At 43.4% G+C, this 21,791-nt stretch overlaps 1 protein-coding gene across 1 annotated transcript in view; it reads right to left on the reverse strand.

Annotated features, from left to right (window-relative positions):
* PKHD1 (PKHD1 ciliary IPT domain containing fibrocystin/polyductin) overlaps positions 1–21,791 on the reverse strand; it is a 245,592-nt gene that overhangs the window by 201,567 nt on the left and 22,234 nt on the right. Inside the window, exons 23-33 of the mRNA XM_058419697.1 lie at positions 20,519–20,673; positions 19,806–19,990; positions 18,697–18,819; positions 17,014–17,127; positions 15,342–15,612; positions 11,532–11,662; positions 10,875–11,010; positions 7,377–7,572; positions 5,850–5,917; positions 1,780–3,393; positions 1,465–1,608 (exon numbers count right to left, since the gene is read on the reverse strand). Of these exons, the coding sequence (XP_058275680.1) occupies positions 1,465–1,608; positions 1,780–3,393; positions 5,850–5,917; positions 7,377–7,572; positions 10,875–11,010; positions 11,532–11,662; positions 15,342–15,612; positions 17,014–17,127; positions 18,697–18,819; positions 19,806–19,990; positions 20,519–20,673 (3,137 nt within the window). The remainder of the gene's footprint in view (positions 1–1,464; positions 1,609–1,779; positions 3,394–5,849; positions 5,918–7,376; positions 7,573–10,874; positions 11,011–11,531; positions 11,663–15,341; positions 15,613–17,013; positions 17,128–18,696; positions 18,820–19,805; positions 19,991–20,518; positions 20,674–21,791) is intronic.

Here is a 21,791-nt window from a genome sequence, read left to right on the forward strand (position 1 = left end):
TCACATCCGCAAAGAATAAGAGGTCATGGATCTCTGGTCCCTGGATGCAGGATGTCTGGACAGCCTCAGAAGAGCAAATATTTCTGCAGACCTCCAGATGCTATCCAACTTCAGAGCTATTAAGGGACTGAAGTGTTAAGCTTCTGAGTGTCGGAATCCCTGAATCACAGCACCACTTATGCTGGAAAAGATCTCCAAGATTGCAGAGTCCAAGCTTTGGCTGATCCTTATGTTTTCAGCCAGACCAGAGCACTGAGTGCCACATCCAGTCATTCCTTGGACAACTCCAGGGATGGGGACCCACCAAGGAGTCAAGCACCAAGGTGAATACTCCATGTTTAGAATTTGGGGAATGGTACATGGCTCAGAGGTGAGATTTAAAAGTGTTAAATTCTACCTTTGGCAGACCTGAGAAACTTAATTCTGAGCCTTCAGTAAGAAAAGGAGGAAACATGTCTTGTACCAGGAAACACTCCTTTTACAGAGTTAGCTCCAAAATTCAGGCAGAATTATTTCTCTCATTGAGAAACATGGAGATCATCATGTCTCTCTCCAGTTAAAGAAGATGCACTGGTGATCCCATTTTCCTCTCAAGGATCCTCATCTCCAGCTTCCCAAAGGTATGAACTGGCCATGGTTTGTCATTTGTTCATCCTTCCAGTCATTCAACCTTTTTCCTCTACACCTTTACCCCACTGAGGCCGTCCCACCATGTAACCAAAACACAAAATTTGCGTGGCCACAGAATCAAAGAATTGTTAAAGCTGGAAAAGACCTTTAAGATTATCATGTCCAACCATCATCTCACCAACACTATGTTCACCACTAAACCATGTCTTCAAGTGCCACATCCACACATTTTTTTAATTCTTTCAGCAATGATGACTCGACCACTTCCTTGGGCACTGTCTTCCAAAGTTTGAATACATTTTATGTGAAAAAAAAAATCTAATCTCTAAACTGAAACTTCCCTGGCACAACTTGAGACCATTTCCTCAGAAGAAAAGGCATTTAAGGGAGCTTAATTCATTAAGGTGGCCGTGATGGCTAGGAGGTGCTTGGATACCCAACCCTGCAGTCCATATGCATGTTTTACATGGGGCAGCTTTCCCAAGGAATAACTGCTGTGAGGAAATGTTGATGTGGTGCACCTGTGGCCAGAGGCACGTGCTGTATCTAGTCCAATGTCCATGGCCACTGACACAAAAACTCACCCTGACACCATCTGTCCTCAGACTGAGTTCAAAAAACAGAAGCCGTAGATTCATGGAATAATTACCATTAGAAAAGGCCTCCAAGATCATCAAGTTCAAACTTTGTCAGTGCCACATTAACTCCTCTCCTCTCCTCTCTCCAGAGCTGTTCCTTGTTCCCCTGGGATGAGATACACTAGGATTCCCTATTTTGGGTAAAGATTTTAGGGGATATTTTTAACACAATCACAGTTTCTGAGTTTTAACTGACCTTGTAGGCGTGGGGCAAGGCAGCTCAGCTCAGCCACTGTCATGTTGCCCAAGAGTTCACAGCTCATGCCACAGACTGTGACCAAAGTATTCCCTGGAGAAAACCCAGTTCCACGCAGGTAAACTTGTCCTCCATTCAAGCTACCTTAGAAAAGAACAGAGAATGGGATTTAAGACACACCCTGACAGCCAACTGTCAATAAAAGTTTGGGGTTTTTTAATTCATAATTTTTGCTTTCATGACAAAAATCCCCTGTCACTGCAGTGCTTCACACAAAACCCTGTGGAGGAACTGTGGCAACCCTCCATGACTCACCCCAGTTGTGATGCGCAGCTGTCACTGTCAGACGAGAAGTGAACATCAGGTTGGAGGAAGCCCATCCCCTGGGAATATCCAGGCCCAGCACAGGGTATTCACCCACAGGGAGCAGAGGAGCTGTGCACTGCAACATAGAGCCAGTGATGGTGATGTTGATGCAAGGAAAATCTCCAATAAACACGCGGATAATGTCCATCTCTGTGATCTGTGATACTGTCAAAGTTAAAAGGAGACCAGTGGAAACAAGTGAAAGGAAAGCTGGGGTAAATTCCTCACTGTAACTTATTGTTCCAAGGTAATAGGTATGTCCATCTACTTTCAGACTCAGAGCCCTCGTGCCTTTCCCCGGAGGCACTGTGCACTGGATGAACACACAGGTAATGTTGAGAACATGGCAAGGGCGATGGTCTATGAGGACTGAAGTCATCCTCTTTCCCTTCAGAGCCAACCCAGCTAAGCTGAGCAGGCCTCCCCCATTGGTGCTGAAATTCCGTGGGTAAAATTGGTACACCCAAGGCAGGATGGTGAGAAGGCTGGATGTCCCTCTGAAACAAGCACGGCCACTTTTCCTGCTGGATATGGAAATGTTGTGCTCCCCTGGGGCCAGGCAGGCTGTCTGGCACTTGATGATGGTCTCGTTCCAGAAAGTCACCTTGCAGGCAGTGCTGTCACCCACACGTACCACGGGGCTGTCACCCTGCCACGCCAGCCTCTGTCCTTTGATGGTCATGTAGGTGAATGTCCCATTGGTCTTCCAGGTCACCAGATGTACCAGGGGGGTCCAGTGCTCATGGAGGTGGAGTGTACAGTCCCCAAGGCACACACTGCTCACCCCATTGACAACCACTGTGACATTGAGAGCCCGAGGTGCCACAGCCAGCCACTGAGGCTGCAAGGGGTGGGCCCCTGGAAGGACAACACAACTGATGGAGTCATTATCAGACTCCTGGATCTCACAGGAATAATTACTCTCCAGGCTGACCTCTACTGAATTCTTCCTGGATCTCAAAGCAACACCAGATATAGTGAGCAACATCCCACCACAGATTGATCCTTGTGATGGGAATATGGAGCTTATCTGTGGAGTTATGGTGAGGGCCTGCTGCCTTGCTGTCACTTGAGCATATCCCAGCTGCCTCTCGATGACCTGGATGGGGAAAGTCCCAGGTTCCAGGCTGTTCAGTGGCAAAGAGCACTGGTAAGACATTGCAGACTGGTTGCCACATTGAGACTCAAGCTGACATTCACTGTGTCCAAGTTTAGCCACAGATCCAGTGATGTTTATTCCCTGAACGCTCAAGAGCAGGCTGCCCTCTGTGACTTCTGTTTCAACAGCAGTAATGAGGGGAGTCAAAGCTCTTTGGTAGTTAAAAGTGGTGGTCCTATTTGCAGAGAGAGCTTGTTGAAGTGACCCACTGCTGATGGCTACATTTACTCTGACAGAGATGTCACGTGAATCTTCATTAGACAAATTAACAGCTGGTGGAGTCAGACACCAAACTGTCTCTTCTTCCAGGTGAGTAACTGTACAGGTTTGATTGTCCATTGACACAGAAACCAGGGCAGGATTTTGGCTAAAGCCCACCCCAGAGATTGTGAGCAGTGTTCCACCTAGGAGCAAAACAAATTAAGAAAGAAGGGTATTATATGCAGAAGAGGAATTCAAGACTATCTCTGATCTCAAACCATGATCTTTAAGGTCCCTTCCACCACACACCTTCTATGATAAAGCTGACAAGCATTATCAGCCTGAAGGAAAGAAAAAAAAAACACGTATTTTTTTGGACAAGACCACTAGAGACCATAGCAACAATATATCAGGATAATCCTACATCGAAAAGAAGCTTAGGTAACAAGTAGCCAGGGACATTTGTGGCAGTAAATGACTGTAGAAAGCCACCACAGAAATGGAGGAAGCGGCTGTGAAAGACCCCTGAGAGTAAAGAGAGGCTGAACTCTTCAGGGAATGGGACTGTCTGTACAGGTGAGTGGGGAGGTAATTTGTTCCCGATGCCCACAGGGAAGAATTATACAATCTTATGCGCAGACAGCGTGCAATGAGCCCTGCGAAGATCTATCAAGTCCTGAGGGCTGTCCTGCAACCTCCCAAAGTGGCTTAATAATATTTGCTAGAGGGCTCATTGGGAGTGTTTTGAAAAGCAAATGTTTTAATAAAAGAGAAAATAACAAATGATACAGAAACAAAACAAAAGCCGGCACGGTGCAGAGAAACCTCTAGCACAGGCTAAGGCACCACAGAAAGCACTTGAGCACCTCTGGACTCCTTCTTAAGTATATAATGATCAAGGAGGGATAATATTGCTGCCCAATAGAAACAGCCACAGGCTTTGAGAAACATTTCCAAAACCCAATAGGTGCTCCTATCCTAGCACTGAGCCAGCCCCTGTGGGAGAAACACAGAAAGTTGTGGGGCTTCTCCTTAAAAGTCAGGGGTGAAACTGAAAGTCCTTTTTCTCACTTGGAGACATTTGTTTCAGTGTGGAAATGCACTGCTGCAGAAGAAAAATGTGATTGTGAATGTTTTCAAACTCGGGCCATGTCAGATTTCATAGAATCACCAAATTGTTGGGTTCTAAGGGGCCTTAAAGACCATCTTATTCCAACCCCCCTGCCATGGGCAGGGACACCTCCCATGATCCCAGGTTGCTCCAAACCCCATCCAGCCTGGCCCTGAATACTTCCCGGGACAGGGCAGCCATAGCTTCTCTGGGTCCCTGTGCCAGGGACTTGCCACCCTGGCAGGGAAGAGCCCACCAAAGGCTCTGTCCATGTTCCTTTTGTTTGTAGTACTGGTGTCCTGCCTGGCTTGAACCTCTTTATCCATTAAGCCCATTCTCTCTTCCTTTTCCCATGATCTAGCTGAAAAAATAAGTTGGTTTATGATGGGGTTTCTTTTTAAGTGAGCCCAAATCCTTAACCCTGATGCACACACAACTGTTAGAGAAAACAAAAGACTGCAGGTAAGGGGGGAGGGACTGGTGCTTTTTGCAACAAAGAGGTTTTAATTCAGCTTAAGCTGTTTGTAAAACCACAACCAAAGTTAATCAGTTCTCATTTAATTTTAAATTTACCCTGAAATATAAAAAAAAGATTTTTTTTTTTTTTTTTTTTTTGTACTACGGCTTAATCTTCAAAACATAGGATTTGCTCTCCAAGCTCTATCCACTCTCTCATCTTTCAAGACTTGAGCACCTCACAAACTATTGAACTAATCACATAACACAAAGCCTCTGAATTTTTGTGTCTTTAAATGTGTTGTGAGCCTGGGAGAGCAATCTGTGGAGGACCTGAGGTTTTAGCACAAGAATTTTTCTGTCTTCTATAAAAGCATTTCTAAGGGCTCATGTAAAATTCACTACAGGGATTCAACTCTCCTCCACCACCAGCCAAATGACAAAATAAATCAACCACCCCAAATCTGCTTTTAACGATTTAAAGTAAAACTTTTCTTTTTAATTCAGCAATGTTCTGCTCAGAAACACACTTAAATTATTTCCACTGTCTAAAAGCTTAGAATGGGATTAATAAATATTTCCCTTTTGATTAAAATTAACATTGAAAAAGGGCTTTTTTATTTTGTCTTTTCAACATAACAAAAATGAACATCCCTTTGGGGATCACTTCAAATTATTGCTTGCTTCAAACCACAATTCTACTCTGCTCTCCACCTAAATTTCACATGGAAAACCTTGAAAGATGGGGGCAAAATGACAGAAAGAAACAGCTCAGATGACCCAGGTGTGGGCGTGCTTTCTTTCCCCAATGGGAACATGCAAGACTTCATGAGCAAACACTTGAGGAAATCAAATTCAAAGCACAGGGAGCCCTGAGCCAGCCAACCAGATGGAGGGAAGCTCACTACAATCCCACATTTCCAAACTGCTGCTGTCTGACAGTTGATGTCTGCATAATAAAAGGTCACAGATTCAAAACCCCCTCATTTAAACTGATGTGAAATGGGATGCACTTTCCATTCCTGCAGGAAAGCTGTGCCCTTAATCCCTTTAACCTCCATGAGTGGCTGCAGGTGTACCAATGCTGTTTACCCAGAACGGAGCCACAACACGGCTCGATGCTGAAGATCTCGGAGACGTATTGGATTAACGGCTCAACCCTGCAAAACACGACCAACACAGAAAATATTTGGGGCAGTTAGGGGGATTCTTTTTCTTTTTCCTTCCTGTTGCAGTGCTTTTCTTTCTTACAACTCCCAGAAAGCCAAGCACCCACCTGGCACATCCCCTTTGTTTGATGTCACAGTGACAAGACCACCCAGCACCCCAAATTTTTCCATGTGGTTTAGAGTCTCAGAATGGTTTGGGTCGGAAGGGGCCTTAAAGATTATCTCATTTCAACTCCCCCTGTCCCTGGGCAGGGACACATTTGAGCTACATCTGTCAGAAACACTCTCTTATTAATTGGTAACTTGTCGGCCAAATTTAGTCCAACTGAATTGCCCATCAAAGGAAGCAAGAATAAGGATTTTTTTGGCAAGCAGATCCCACTGTAGCTATGCCCAATAGAAGTGCATTGAAAAGGCATCACTGCTGCCCTCTCTCCTCACACCCTCCCACCAGTGGAGTAAACTGAACAAGAGGAAACCTAGACACGAGCTCCTGAAGCCCACCCAGGTAAAGTTATATCTCTATTTTTGTCCCATCTACATTTATTTTTCTTTATTTTTCTTCATTACCCTTCTTTTAAAATCATCCCACTCTCTAAGAAGACATGCTAGGGAAGGGATCTTCCCAGTCCTGCAGTCCAGCCCACCAGAGATCAGAGTCCTCTCCTGGGATGACCCAACTCCTTCTAATCTATCCCTGGAGATGAAGTGATGGTGCTGCTCACAGACTCCAGTACCAGGTGGGATGAATCCCTGGGTGCCATCCCACCAACCAAAATTTTTCTCCTTCTGAGGTTCATTAACATTACAAGCAGCTTAAATTGGTTTGTGAGCAATAAACCACCTCATTTCTCCCCAGTATTGTCATTTCAGGATCACTCCTAGCAGCTGCCATGGATGAGGAACAAAACTGTGTTGTTTGTGAATACATTCTTATATCCCAATTTCAGGTCAGCTTTCCCTCATATTTTAATTCATTTATCTAAGCATGAACTTGAAGTGTCACCTTAGGAGATGGAAATAACATCATTTAAAAATTCCCCAAACAAAGCATTTTTGTATTGTTCAAACTAGCTTTTGTTTTTCTGATGAAAAGTGTTTCTTTTCTTCTGCTGTTTTCCTACAGCAGGATTTATCTGCATTTGACCTGGATCTGCGAATACCTTTGATTGCCTGAATATGCATTTTTCATCAAATCAGTGTTTTTTCCTAAAATGTTTCTCTCCTGCCTCCTACTGATCCAAGGGAAGTTAATTGACTAGCATTAGCAGTTTGCTGACTTGGGCTCCACAGATAAATAAATGCCTTGATAATTATTCATAATTTCATACCACACTGCAGAATTCTCCGTTAGATACGGAATTTGTGAAAAAAATCAAACCTTCCATTTCAGATTAACCCTAAAACACCAAGTAAGATGAAGAACGAAGCTTCTAAGGAAAATACACACCTGTTTGCAGTGACAGCAATGCCATTGATGAGGACAGAAATATTGTACCACCCTGCAGGCAGGGCTGGAAGTGTCACATTAACCCCACGCTCTGTCCGCGCCTGGATCTGTGGCCATGAGTCCCCAATCTGGACCCGGACATCTGAGCCCTGGTAGTCGGCAAACTGGGATATTCCAATGTGGAGCTCCTCACCTCCTGCAGAGAAAGGAAGGGAACTTTTCCAGTATTTCTGAATGGCTATTTTAGCAATGTGACCATTGCCTGAGGAAGATCAGAGTCCCATCCTGTCAGAACAGGTCCAGCCATTCGCATCAGCCCAAATCCAAAATGTTGAAGAGTGCAGTGGTTCTGTATCCTACTCAATCCCTCCTGCATGAGGTCAGCAGCTATCAGGGTTGTCTTGAGACATCAGCGCAGTGAACTTGATTATGACCACCAATAGCCACTCTCAAGAGAGAATTCATGTCCCTCTTACCATAAATTTCTGTCCTATAAATACCTGAACCAGATAAAAACCAAATCCATTTTTTTTTTTAAAGCTCTGGAGCTGAGGGGTTCTGGGGGTTTTGGGGTGTTTTTTTTGTTTGTTTGTGTTTTTGTTTTGGTTTGGGTTTTTGGTTTTTTTTTTTTTTTTTTAATCTCTGATAAATTATCTAGAGCCTGTTTTCAGAATTATGGAGCCATGTAATAGGAACCTTCCACAATAAAACAAAAATTTCCTTGGGTACCTAAAGTCAGATGTGCTTGTCATGCTTTAACCCCAGATGGTATCTCAGCTCCACACAGCTGCTCACTCCCTCCCCTGCAGTGGGATGGGGGAGAGAATTGGAAGCATAAAAGGGAGAAAACTTGTGGAGATAAAACCAGTTTAATGGATAAAGCAAACATTATATGTGCAAAGCAAAACAAGAATTTCTCTCTGCTTCCCATGGGCAGGTGGGTGTTCAGCCATCTCAGCAGGGCTCCATCACATGGAATGGTGACATGGGAAGACAAAATACCATCACTCTGTCTCCCTCTTCCTCCCTTAGCTTTATAAACTGAACATGAACAACATGGTCTGGATGATCCCTCGGGTTTGTTTGGATCAGCTGTCGTGGCTGTGTCCCCTCCCAAATCCTCGTCCACCCCCAGCCCATTCACTGGTGGGGTGAGGAACAGAAAAGTCCCCACTCCGTAAGCCCTACTCAGCAACAAGAAGACATCCCTGTGTTATCCACACCATTTTCAGCATGAACCCAAAACACAGCCCCACACAACTCACTACCAAAAATATTAACTCAATTCCAGGGAAAACCAGCTCTGCTCCAAAGCACCTTATTGTCAGTAGTCATGACTCTCTCCCGTTCGAGCTGCTGTGTGTCAAACCATGTTCAGATGATAGGGGATACTTTCCTTTATTTGTGCTCAGTGCAGTATCAGGAAAGGACAAAGCTGAGAGAGAAGGGATTTTTATAACTTAAATTTCTTCTGAAATAGCTTAAAAAAAATAAGGCCCAAATAAAAGCATTTTCACTGATAGCTCTATCTGTGGTCGGTAAAAAGAGTCTTCATTCCATGAGTCATCCTATTGTAAGACACAAAAGAGCTGTGGCAAGTCCCACCACAGAACCATCTATTTATCTTCAATGACCAGCAAACGTCTAAAACATCTAAACATTGAGCACAGAGATGTGTTTAGGAGGTGAATCTCACCCTCCTATCTCCCCTGAGAGGATGAAGGAGGGAGGAAGAAGCTCCTAAGAAGCAAGAGAGTCTGTACAAAACATCCCTCATCCACCTGCTCCTCTAAGCAGGTCTTAGAGCTGGCACCTTTCAGTTCTGCATTCACAAAGACTCAAAGTTTGAAAGCCTGAGAAGTTGAATATGTTAATAACGTGAACTCTTTGGACTCTTGGTCAATTGTCAGCTTAATCCCAGATGCCTGGAAGGCATCAGTGTAATTTATTTATTCTTTTTATTATATAGAAAGAAAATTATATTAAAAGACGAAGCCGCGGAGGCTCTGAATAGGAGATTGAACTCAGCCCCACCACAGCTCATGAGACACTGTAACATTAAGGAATTTCTTGCACCTCAGCTGCCCGCGGCTACAAAAACCTCCCCTTGGTGCTGTGGTATCTGAATAATATTCAGATGGTAAAGGACGTTTTGTCTTATTTATGCATTCTGGAGTAATAGAATATGACAAGGGCATTTGGGGAAAAATGAATAGAAATGCTGGGAGTGCACAAGGAATTTTGGCACTGGCAGTCACCTAACCCTATACAACCCCACCAAGTCCAACCGAGTTTGGGAGGTTCAGGTAGCTTTAAGATATTCATTGGAGAGGTTGTAAAAATAGAGAAAAAATCAGATTATTATATTCTTGGAGGAATGGGAGTGGGGTAGGTAAGAAAACAGGAATATTTTTGTCTTACTCCCATGTTCCTTCCTCACTGTCTCAGACACCAAGTACCTGGCATTGGCTTGCCATGCAGAAATGTGCTAAAGTTTCCTAAAAGGTTTGTTTATAAGTGGACATCATTCATCATTTATGCTTTTTATTCCCTACACACAACTAAAATCCTGGGGGGAGAGATGAGGGAAATGTGGAAAAAGCCGCCAAATAAACAACCCTGAACAGAAACTTTCAAAAGACAGGAATGCCAAACACTCCATGAGATCTAATTAGGACTTTTTCCCCATGAATTCTGTGAGGTCTATGCTCATATTCTAAAGTAACACATCACAAGATCAAAAAAGAAGGAACAGTTTGGCTTGGAAATGGGAACTAGGAGAAAGAAATGTTGCCTATGCCCTGCTTTCAGTAACCCAAAATGCACATGAAGCTCTTTATGGTCAGCCCCTGGGGATCCTGGAGAAGGACACACTCCAGAGCTCGTTTCTCCTGTCATGGATGAATCTGTTACTAAGAAATACAGAAACATGGAATATCCTGAGTTGGAAGGGGCCCACAAGGATCACCAAAGTTCCTGACCCTGCACAGGACAGTCCGAGAATCCCTGAGAGAGTTGTACAAACATTAAGTTGAGCTCTAGCAGCCTTGGGGCTGTGACCATTCCCTGGGGATCTTGTTTAGTCCCCAGCCACCCTCAGGACGAAAAACCATTTCCTCATACCCAGCCTAAACCTTTCCTGACACAGCTTCATGCCATTCCATTGGGCCCCATCACTGCCTGAACGGATGGGATCATTTCAGAGCAGAGTTAGGGAAACCTGACACAAAAGCAGGACTGTATTGAACCTGACATCCCATGGACATCATCCATACCAGCCTAGGGCAAGCAACTCATTACCTCATGGACACTAGTGAAAAACCAATAAAAAACCAACCAGGACTGACCAGGAAATATGGGAACGAAAATTTAAAAGAAAACAAACAAAAAGTGTCAGATCAAACTCTATGAACCTAAATTCCCTCTGCCCCACCACCGTCAGCACTAACAGAAGGTGCCTTTCTCCAGAAGGTGCCCAATACACATCTGCATTTTCACCTGCTATGCCACTTCTGTTCCTGCTCAGGGATACAAGTGCAGGGTTTAAGGAAGGATCATACTGGAACAAGTGGGTTACTGTTGTTGACTGGTGCCCAGAAATCAGTGTCACAGTGACAGCAGCATCCTCTGTCCCCTAGGAAGAGAGAGAAAGGAAATGTCAGAGATAAGAATGAATCCATTAAAAAAAAAAAAAGTTATTTCCTATATTCCTGTATCTCCCATACATAAGTCAGGCCCATGGCATTGATGAAACTTTCACATACACCAGATTCTACTAAAATGTTTACAGTTATGCTGACTTTAAAGAGCTACTGTGGAGATTTAGAAACATTAAAACAATCCCAGACTATGCAGATTTGGATTTCCTATATCCATACAAATGCATTTAATTAGTAAATAAAATCCCAGACCAACTATGCAGTTTTTAATTTGTAATATTCTTACTAAATTAAGGAGCTTAGTTTTTTCACTGGTTTTCATAAATTTCCTATTAATCTATTTTTAAGATGGTCTAATCTGTAGAGTCTACAGTAAAATTAATAGAGTCTACAGCTGATACTTGGCTGAGGGGCAGTTTTTTGCCCTTCCCCTAGTGTAGCTCAGGCCAGGAAGGCACATTGGCTTCTGGCTGCTCCCCAAAGTGTGGTTTCTTACCCGAGAAGGAACTTGACATTGAATTCTTGTTGAATTTCTGCCCTCCTCCAAAACTGGGCAAGGCTGGGATCCAAACAACACTGCGTTAACCCCTTCCAGATTGGTCCCCCTGAGAGTCACTCTAAGTCCTCCTAAAACAAACAATTATTCCATGACATTCAATATGTAGGATATTTTGTTATGCAAAGAATTCTTTGTATATGGATGACTACAAAAGACAGTAGAGCCTCTCAGCTGAGCTGGTGATGATCTGTTCCACTTTCCTGTGCCTGGTTCCCTCTCTTGCACCAGAGATTCTTCTTGCCTTATTTGAATTATTTGAATTCTCCTCCACAGTACAGCACGACTGGGTTTGTTTCTCGGTTTATTTTTTAATAACATACTTATTTAAACCAGCAAGCCCTGGCCTGTGATCTCCCCCTTACACAGATCCCCAGCCCGAGAACAAAATAAGGAAGGAAGGAAGAAACACTAAGAATGGAAAATGAGCTTAACACAGCAGGTGTTCTTATAGTTCAAACAGCTGCCAAGCTCCCTGCTGTCAGAAAAGCCTGTAGCATGTGTCTAGGAAACTTGGGGTAAAAAGGGGCCTTGGCAGGGCTCGAGACTTGGAGTTGTGAGGGAAGTCACGGAGGGATTCGTTCAGTGGAGCGCTGAGCGAGCTCAGCTCTCCTTCGTGCCAGACGGAGCCGCTCCAACCCCACGCGGGACCACGCCTGACACAAGTCAGACTTGTGCTTGATCTTTCTTCAGCATCCAGTTCCAAAGAGGCCAGGTGCCCCTTTGCTCTTCCAAGCGATTAGAAGACTTGGGGATATTTCAAAGAGAAACAGGAAAGGGAACAGGAGTGGGCATTAATGGCAATTCTAAGCTGGAGTTTTGTGCTTTGAAGTGATTCAGAGAAACTTTAAAAAAAAAAAAGGAAATATTGCTTGAAACTTAGAGCTTTTTCTCTAGTTCTCAGCACTGTAGAGTTTTAGGATTATGGCTGAACAGACTGCTCAGACAGGCCCTAATTAATGCAGTGTTTATTTGTATTTATTAGCATGGCTGTATTGTAAACTGACTGAGCTTTTATCCCTCTTTTCATGTGTGATGTAAGCAATCCCCTACATTAAAGTAATTATATATTAATGACAAATTCCCTTGTATGCTTTCCTAAAATTACCTATTCCTGCTAATTCTTTAAACCATCAGAGAACTATAGAAGTTTAGTCTTGATTTCCAGTGGCTGGCAGCAAATCCAGGCCAACAAGAGCAATCAGATACATTAACAGCAAGCTCCTGCTGTTCACTGGAACATGGGAGTATCTTTAGAAAGGCATTCCATGCTTCTAGAGTTAGGTCATGGGGATCTCCTAGCATGGCACCACTGAGACCAGGGATATTTTGACAAGAGGGAGTACAAGTACAAGTACAAGGTGCTTTGTTGCCTTCCCGTCCCGTAAGATTAAATTTGCAGAGACAGGAAGAGCAAGAAGTGAAAACTGAAGCCATGTGCTAATGGAAGAGTTGTCAGATAAGGAGTTTCAAATTTAGAGTTCAGAATCCATGAGTGTTGTGTAAAGACTGATTTTGTTAAGTTTTGATATCTACATTATATCTATATGCAGTGAAATACTGCCTGTGTGCACTTTACAACGAGATTGAAGAGAGGTATTTGAAATGGGAGAAACTAAAAACACAGATGGAAGCTGTAATTCTTTCCAATTATAAGCGTTCCAGGCACATGTAATGTAAGATAGCATTATACTTGCTTTCTTTTTAATGAGTGACAGATCACTGTAATTGGGAGGAGTGAATTTGCCAGCAGAGGAAAGGAGAAGCAAGGCTCAAGCACAAAAATTTGCCATTGCTGGACTACTTTTAGAGTTGTTTGGATTTTCTATGAATTAAAAGATATTCTTAGTGTGCCATGACCCTCTCATTAGGGAAAAAATATGGTAGTAGAAGAGTTAGAATAGTTTTCTTCCCATACAAGAAAATTTAAAAACCAAACAAAAAAACCCCCAAAACCAAAAACACAAAAAAAAAGGTGTCCATAATTTCTATCTTCGGAACCCTGTGTTATTCCAAGTCCATCACATGCTCGTCCATGGGGAGGTTTACAGGCCAATATTCCTTTGCTCTGGCTGCTCCAAAGTGGCCGAGCATGGCACAGTCAGATCTCCAAGCCACTGAGGCCGGTACTGCTCTCAGTGGTGATTGTTACCTTGATTTCAAAAATAAAATGAGGAGATTTAAGGAAAAAAATCACTGGGTAATTTTACTGTCAGAGTAGACAGTTCCTGCTGGTTTTGCTGCATTCCTTGCTGCTTGAAAACAAGGGATAATCTGAGACTATCCTTCACTGCACAGGCCATGTGTATCAAGAGGGTTTGCCACATTTTTCTTTGGGTTGAGGAGACTCCTCTCAAAAAAAAAAAAAAAACAACAAAAATTCTTTCCAGCTCTTGTCATCATGTATGGAATTTATCACTCTTTATTTCCTCTTCTATTTCAAGGAGAGGAGGTATAATGAGAATGGAAGGAGATTCAGTTTAGCTTTAGCTTCTCGAAGTTTCTTCGTTTTGTACCTAAACACAGGGGAGTTTCCCATTTTATTTTATTCCTCAGAACATGAATTTTCTTCAGTGGGGCTGGGATTAACCAGAGTTCAGCCACTTCACAGTTATAGAAACATAGGATCATTTTGTTTGAAAAAGACCTCTAAGATCACTAAGTCCAGTCAGTAGCCCAGCACTGCCAGGCCCACCACTAACCCATGTCCCCAAGTGCCAGATCTACACATCTTTCAAATTCCTCTAGGGATGGTGACTCCACCAAAGCCCTGGGCAACCTGTTCCAGTGATTGGCAACCATTCTAGTGAAGAAATTTTCCCTAATACTCACTCTAATTAGGCCAGATCAATTCAAATACTACAAAGCTATGTGTCAAATGGATATGAGAGGATGAGTATGAAACACTAATGATTTGTTGAAATGAATATATGTGCACTTGAAAATATAATTCCCAAGCAAAATTGCTCAGGAAACTAGTTGCCTGCACAAAGAGCCAAAGAGAGTCTGTCAGTCTTTAGGTAATTTTTGACTGTGCTTTGGGGCACACACAGTGTATTCAGCCATAAAATTTCCTCTTCATCAGGTGAAAATCTTGGTAATGAAAGTACAGAAGAGCCAAAACATGCCATGACAAGGTGTTGGAAGCTGGCACTGAGAATTTTAGACTTTCTGTGCTGACAGGCACTGACCCTCAAGAAAACACTGCATTTGACCTGAGGCCATGGAGAAGGTTTCAAAATGGAACGATAGAACCGGAATTATGGGTGTGTAGTTTGAATAGAAGCATGTAATAGCACATGGTGGAAAACTTAGAGTTTAAGGTTTTAGAGTGTAGTAATATATATAAAAAGCAAGATGGAGGTTTTATAGCGTAGGTTAGTCCTTCTTTTTCACCTTCTTCATGGGTTTAGGTGGTAATTTGTAATTGGATAGAAAAGTCCACATTACGGACCACGGGTGGTTGGTTATTGGGTTAAAAGTAAAAATAATTTAGGTGTCATTTCTCAGTTGGACAATTTATTCATAAAAGGCCTTGTAGAGAAAGAGATAGGGGCCATTTTTTAGTTTGTTAGCTAGAAGTGCTGTAGAAGAAACGGCTTGTGAGATTGTACTATAGATAAGAATTAATAAACATCTGAGTCCAAACACGAAATACTGTCTTGAGCATTTAATCCCAACTCTGGCAGAAAAAGAAGATAAAAAGCAACAACAAGCAAGAAGCAGCTCCCTTGGAGGGTTCACACCTACCAAACTCCGAAGTCGAAGGAGGTTCCACAGCTCCCAGTGCTGGCTGGACTGTGAGGAAGATCCCCTGTCCTGTGGTGGCCCTGAGAGCGAAGCCGTGAGGTGTCACCAGCAGTGTCACCGGGTGGGTCCCCAGCGGCAGCCTCGGCACCCGGCAAACCACCTGGGTTTGGTTCAGAGCTGTGACATGGCAGCTCCTGCTGTCCACCTCCACCCGCAGGGCCGGCTGCTCCTCACCAAAGCCAGCTCCCCTGAGAACCACTGTGCCCTGGGGCTCTTCACCTGAGGGAATATAATCATCAAGGTGCCTCGTGAGTCTTGGCCTAGCAATGCCTGCGGGAAATCAAGGCACAGAAAGTTCTCAAAACCCTGTGCATGCAGGCCCAAAGATCAAAACTACTCCAGGGATTCGACTTGAGGCCTTGGAAAAGGCTCCCAGCTTTAGAGACCGTGAGCAAGGGTTTGTAATATAGTTAGAGACATATTAAGCTAGGTAGTGGAGAGTTTTAAGGCTTTAAAGTTAAGATATAGAAGTAGTAAAGGTAATAAGAAGTTTTAAGGTGTAGTTCTGTAGGATTGTGTGTCATGATCGGACAAAAAGTCCACACTGCAGCAAGACGAGTGATACAGTTTAATTAGTTATTGGTGTAAAAATTAAAACAATGTGTATAGGAGTGGTTTATTGGCTAATAAACCTTTTAAACCTCTTGTAATCTGTGGTCTTGCCCACGGTCAGTGGTCACAACTGACCTCTACGTTATGCAGTGTAGATGTTCTCACCCTTCATGAGACTGAGGCAATAAATCATGCTTTAAACATCTCTCAGTGGTCTCATCTCTCTTAATATCCCAACAAACGCCCAGAATTTAATTTCAGCCAACAGTTGAAAAGTTTTTACCAGCTTCTACAGGACATCCTAAAAACTATACCCCCAGTGATATTGTTCCACATAACAGTGATTCCTGCCTATCCCTGCCCAGCTGTTACATTTTTCCTTATTTTTTTTATTAAAAATAACTTGAAGCAAGAGCTGTTTTTTGCTTTAGGCATCACACCTGCCACTGTTTCTCTCCTCTTTATGCCTCTACCATAGAATCACAGAGTAGTTAATGTTGGAAAAGACCTCTGAGATCATCTCTGTGTTCACCACTAAACCTTGTCTCCAAATGCCACATCCACCAGCTTTCTGAACCCTTCCAGGGTTGGTGACTCCACCACTGCCCTGAGCAGCCTGTTCCAGAGCCTGAAAACCAATTCAATGAGGAAATTTTTCCTAATAACTATTCTGAACTTTTCCTGATGCATGTTAAGGCCATTTACTATCATCCTATCTCTTTGTCCCTGGAAGAAGAGACCAAGCCTCACCTGGCTGCACCCTCCTATCAGGAGTTGTGAAGAGTGAGAAGGTCACCCTGAACCTCCTTTTCTCCAGGCTGAGCCTCCCCAGTTGCTCCTGCTCAGATCTGTGCTCCAGACCCTTCCCAGCTCCACTGCCCTTCTCAGGACAAACTTGTACACTCATTATCTCTGGAACTGGAGCTGACCAGAAGTGACCCATAGAAGTGCAGTCTCCACAAAATCAAAAATTTACTAAAGGATGCACATATACATGAAATCATCAGCACCAGGCAGATCTTTTTCACAGAATTTTTGCCATTTTGTTCAGACACCAGGCCCCATTACCTGATGAATACTCCACATCTCTGACTATGGGCGTGAATTCCTGGCTGAACTGGAAAGAGCACGAGCCAGAACAGTTTGCAAGGATGTCATTCACCATCACCACCACCTGGAGACAGACCAGAGGGTTAGCTTAAAGCTGGTAAGGGAACAGAGGGGTTTTCTAGAGCCAGAACTGACCAATAGATGCTGGTAGCCACCCTGAGTCACTGAGAGCACTCACTTCTAGAACAGGACACAGGGAGTTCTTCACCCTGCTGCAGTCCCACTGCAAATTTAATTGCAAGCATAAATAGCAAATTGCTAGGGCTCATCCAAGGCACAGCAGAGCACAGCTTTGGATGCTGCATCTCCATCCTATCTCCCACCATCCTGGGACCCACACCTCCTCAAATTCCTGTTCTCCCAGTTGCCCATTGAAGACTGTTCTTGCCTTCCCTTAGTTCTTTCTGCTTTGCCTTGGGAATAAATTTATTGTGTTTAAAGTGCTCTGGAAGACTAATTAAAATGAAATCCACAATGTGTCTTCTCAACATGAAGCCCTCAATTTTATTTTTTGCCCCTTCTTGTCCATGCTGAAGGAAAAAAAAAACCACCTGGGCTGTGACCTTGATTATCTAAAAGAAACATCAAAAAATATCCCTCCTGAGATCTTGATATCTTTGAAGAGTCAAGTGGCAAAGGATAGGACATAAAAGAGCCCCTCTTTATCTCTCTCCAGGTGTTAATGGCGTGCCAGGAGAGTTCACCAATGCCTGCAAAAAGCAAAGCATCTGTCCCAAAGAAGTGCAAGGAGCACAGAGTTGTTTGGCAGAGATACAATAATTAAAGGAGCACTTTTACACTGCCAGAATAAAGCTTCAAAAATGACCAGAAAACCTGTTTGCTGCTGGTGGTCTTGTTTCACTTGGGCTTTATGAGGGTTTGTGCAGCACGGATGGAAAAGATGTCTGAGGTGGCTGAGTCACTGGAAGAGGAGCAATTCTCATGGCTGGGAACCGGGCTCCTGAAAAAGGCAGGATGGCTTGGCCCCAGATGTTGCAAAGCTGGACTTGGAGCACATGCAGCATCACCCTGTTATGGCCAGAGTTCCTGTGAGTCTGCTGGAAATAAAGCCAGCAATAGCCAAAGTTCTGCAACATCTGAGAGCAGAGCTGAAAACACATTTGTCCATCCAGCAGACTGGAATGATTTCTCCTTCAGCCTGGAGCTCTCCTCTCTTGGGGAATTGAGGTCCAGAGAGGTTCAGGACTTGCCTAACTCACAAATGAGTATCCCAGCCATCAACTCATTTGTTTTGCCCATCGGTGTAACAGAGTGTTGCAGGTGAATTGTGCAATTATCAGTTTGGTGTCCAGCACTACAGGACCCACCAAGGGTGTGAGTTCAGAGATTTGAATCCCCTGGTCACTGCTAACAACAACAACAACAACAACAACAACAACAAAAAGATATCGTCTTCCATCAGCCGTGATCACCATTCTCCCTACCTGCAACAGCTCTTGGAAGAAAGTCCTGCTCCACAAACCAGTCAGCAGAATAAGTGAAATTTATGGCACAGAACATCAGATTTCTGAAAGGATTTTTTGGCAGAACAAGGTACACAAATACCTGTGAGACTTCTGGAGCTACACAACCCTGATGGATCAGTGAAAAGTGTGAGAGCACATCCACTCACCTGCGTTTGGTTATGGAGAGTGGCAAGCATGTCCCCAAATATTGGCCCAATAAACACACCCCCATCATAAACCACACGAGTAGAAACAGTGGGCTTCAGGCCAGTGAGGTTTTCAGCAGAGACCTGGAAAAGATCAAGGAATTTAAGTTTCTCATCCTTTTCTGTCCTGTTATTTTAAATTAAAACAGAATTTTTATGAGCAAATAACTCCTGGAAACTTCTCACCCTTCTTCCATTAATCATATCTCCACCTCTAAATCTTCACTACTCAAGGTTTCACAATACCTCCCTGCTCCCACCTTCACCTTGCAAGCAAAGAGATGACAAAGAAATTCAAGGAGTCAAGTTTATTTACAAACTTCTAATACCCAACAATATAATTTGTATTTAGGCATGGAAAGATCTTCTACAATATGTGACTTTAAGTGAAACCAGGGCCTGTGAAAGAACTGAAGATGCAACTCAAGCTTTTTCCACCTTCCAGGCCAACATCTTGAGCACTGGAATTTGTCGAAAATAACATGACACTTTTAGAAGATGAATATTAAAAGAAATATTTTCCTTTTTTTCCTTTTGAGGTAGGAAGCATCTCAGTCTGAGTCCTTATTCAAGAAGACCCTTCTGCTCGAAGCAAAACTAACATGACAAATCTTGGGATGGAAAAGTGGAAAGTGAACCTCTGCCTCAGACTTATGAGAACTAGATACAAAACCAGACAAAGCAGTTCTCAGAAAAATACCTTCTTGACAAATAAATTATGCCACAAATCTGTGATGAGCTTCAGTTACTGTACTGAAACCTTCAAGTAGATATAACTAATGAAGATTTCATTTCAGTATACCAGCCCCTTTGCTGTGCAGAAATTATACTCAAGTCTCCTGGTTTTGAATCACTGACTTGATATAATTTCTTCTCCTAAAACTATTGTTTGAGGTTTTTTTAACCATTTAATCTGTAATTTGCTTAAGGTGCTGATATAAGTAGGAAGATAGTCTAAATTTCCATGGTGTCTTCATATTTTGTATACATACATTGTAAGAGTGAATCAGGCAAGACCAAAGACATCAAATGGGCCTCAAAGTAGGGATTAGTAAAATAAATTACTGTACACTGATAATATTGGGCAAGTCCCCAGCTGTTTTTTCCCAAGTCAGTGTCCAGACACTTTCATAGCACGAGCTGGAGTCTCTGGTCACGGTGAAGTCACTGGTGTTGAAGAAGGGAGCTGTAAAATTATCCACGTTGTCCTGCAAAAGCCTGCGGAGCTGGTGGGCAGAGATGTGCACCGAAACATCTGCAAAAGACATTAGGGGGCAGTGGATATCTCCATTTCCAAGAGAGCACATCTGCCTGCTCCCAGAAAAGGAAGGAGTTTCACTATTAGTTCAAGGCAGTCATGGTTCAAACATCTGCAGCTACCAAAAGAGTGAAATTTATTGGACCCTAAACACCAAAAAAAACATAGAAATATAGAATAAAATCATAGAAGGATTTGGGCAGGAAAGGACCTTTAAAGGTCATCTAATCCCAACAATGAACCCTAGACCACATTGCTCAAAGCCCCATCCAACATGACCTCAAATGTTTCCAAGGATGGGGCATCCACCACCTCTCCGGGCAACCTCTGTGACTGTTTCCCCAGCCTCATCATAAAATAACTTCTTCCTTATGTCTAATCTGAAGATCATCCACACTATTTAATAACAACCAACCTGGCCTTGAGCACACCCAGGGATGGGGCAGCCCAAACTTCTCTGCCAATTAATTCATCTCTTGGCTTCCTGCTCAGGAAATCCAGTCCCTGACCCACATCTTCCCTTACCTGGTATCACTGTGTTGGCCAAGTGGATGTGGAAGGTTCCTCCGAGCGGTGGGGATGACTCCTGCAGCCTCTGGATGCTGAGGCTGACTCTCACATCCTCCGTGGAAACATAGAGGTGTCCATACTCCCTAGAGCCCTTGCCGAGCACTGCACCTCTGTGGGACAGAGAGGGGGTCACAGGAAGGCACCAGCAGTGGAGACCCACACTCCTGACCCCCCCATGTGAACCACCAGCTGAGGGACACCTCTGGGAACAACTCTCCTGAAGGATTTAAGGGGGAGATGCCCAGACCTCAAACAAAACTGGATATTCCCAACTGCTAACTTTTTATTACTCTCTACAACCTCCTGAAAGGTGGCTGTGGTCAGGTGGGGGTCTCTTTCTCCAGGCAGCAAGTGACAGAACAAGAGGACACAGTCTTAAGCTACACTAAGGGAAATACAGATTGGATATTAGGAAAAAGTTTTTCATGGAAAGAGTGGTAAAGTACTGGAATGGTCTCCCTGGGGAGGTGGTGGAGTCACCATCCCTGGATGTGTTTAAAAAAAGATTAGATGTGGCACTCGGTGCCATGGTTATTTGAGGTGTTAAGGCAGGGGTTGGACACGGTGATCTTGAAGGTCTCTTCCAACCTGGACATTCTGTCATTCTGTGAATTATGCAGGCAATGTGCACAGCAGAAAATAATGGAAAATTATCTTCTTCTTCTAGTAGAAGAAATAATTTATACACCATCAAGCATGAAGGGGTGCTACCCCAGTACTGGTGTTTCTAAAGAACCAGCTCAGTGCAGCCTGCACAGCATCTTCAACAGCAAAGCAAAAATATTTCCTGCTTCACACTGTAATCTCCTCGAGCCCATGAAAATCTCAAATTCCCTGAATTACAGAGAGATTTCATCTTGTACAATCATTTAGGCTGGAAAAGACCCCTAAGATCAAGCCAAATCGTTAACCCAGCATTACCAGGTCCATCATTAAACCATGTCCCCATTAAACCACATCTGTATTAGAGTAATTCAGGATCACCCAAAGTCCAGTTTCTAAAAGTTAAAATGCTTTTCCCGTTCACCACTACAATTCTTGTGTTTCAAAGGAAAAGCAGCCTCTCTGTGGTACAACGATGCCATCGTGTGTTAAGCGTCTGGATAACAAGTGGCTTCTGCAGAGCAAATTTCCACAAAACAGAACCGAAAAGGATCACTGAGCCCTTTGTACAGCTGGTACAGACTTTAGCCAATATTCCTATTCTGACAGGAGGAGGAGTTTTATT

This window comes from Hirundo rustica, chromosome 3 (assembly GCF_015227805.2).
Source record: "Hirundo rustica isolate bHirRus1 chromosome 3, bHirRus1.pri.v3, whole genome shotgun sequence".
In the NCBI taxonomy this organism is placed as follows: domain Eukaryota; kingdom Metazoa; phylum Chordata; class Aves; order Passeriformes; family Hirundinidae; genus Hirundo; species Hirundo rustica.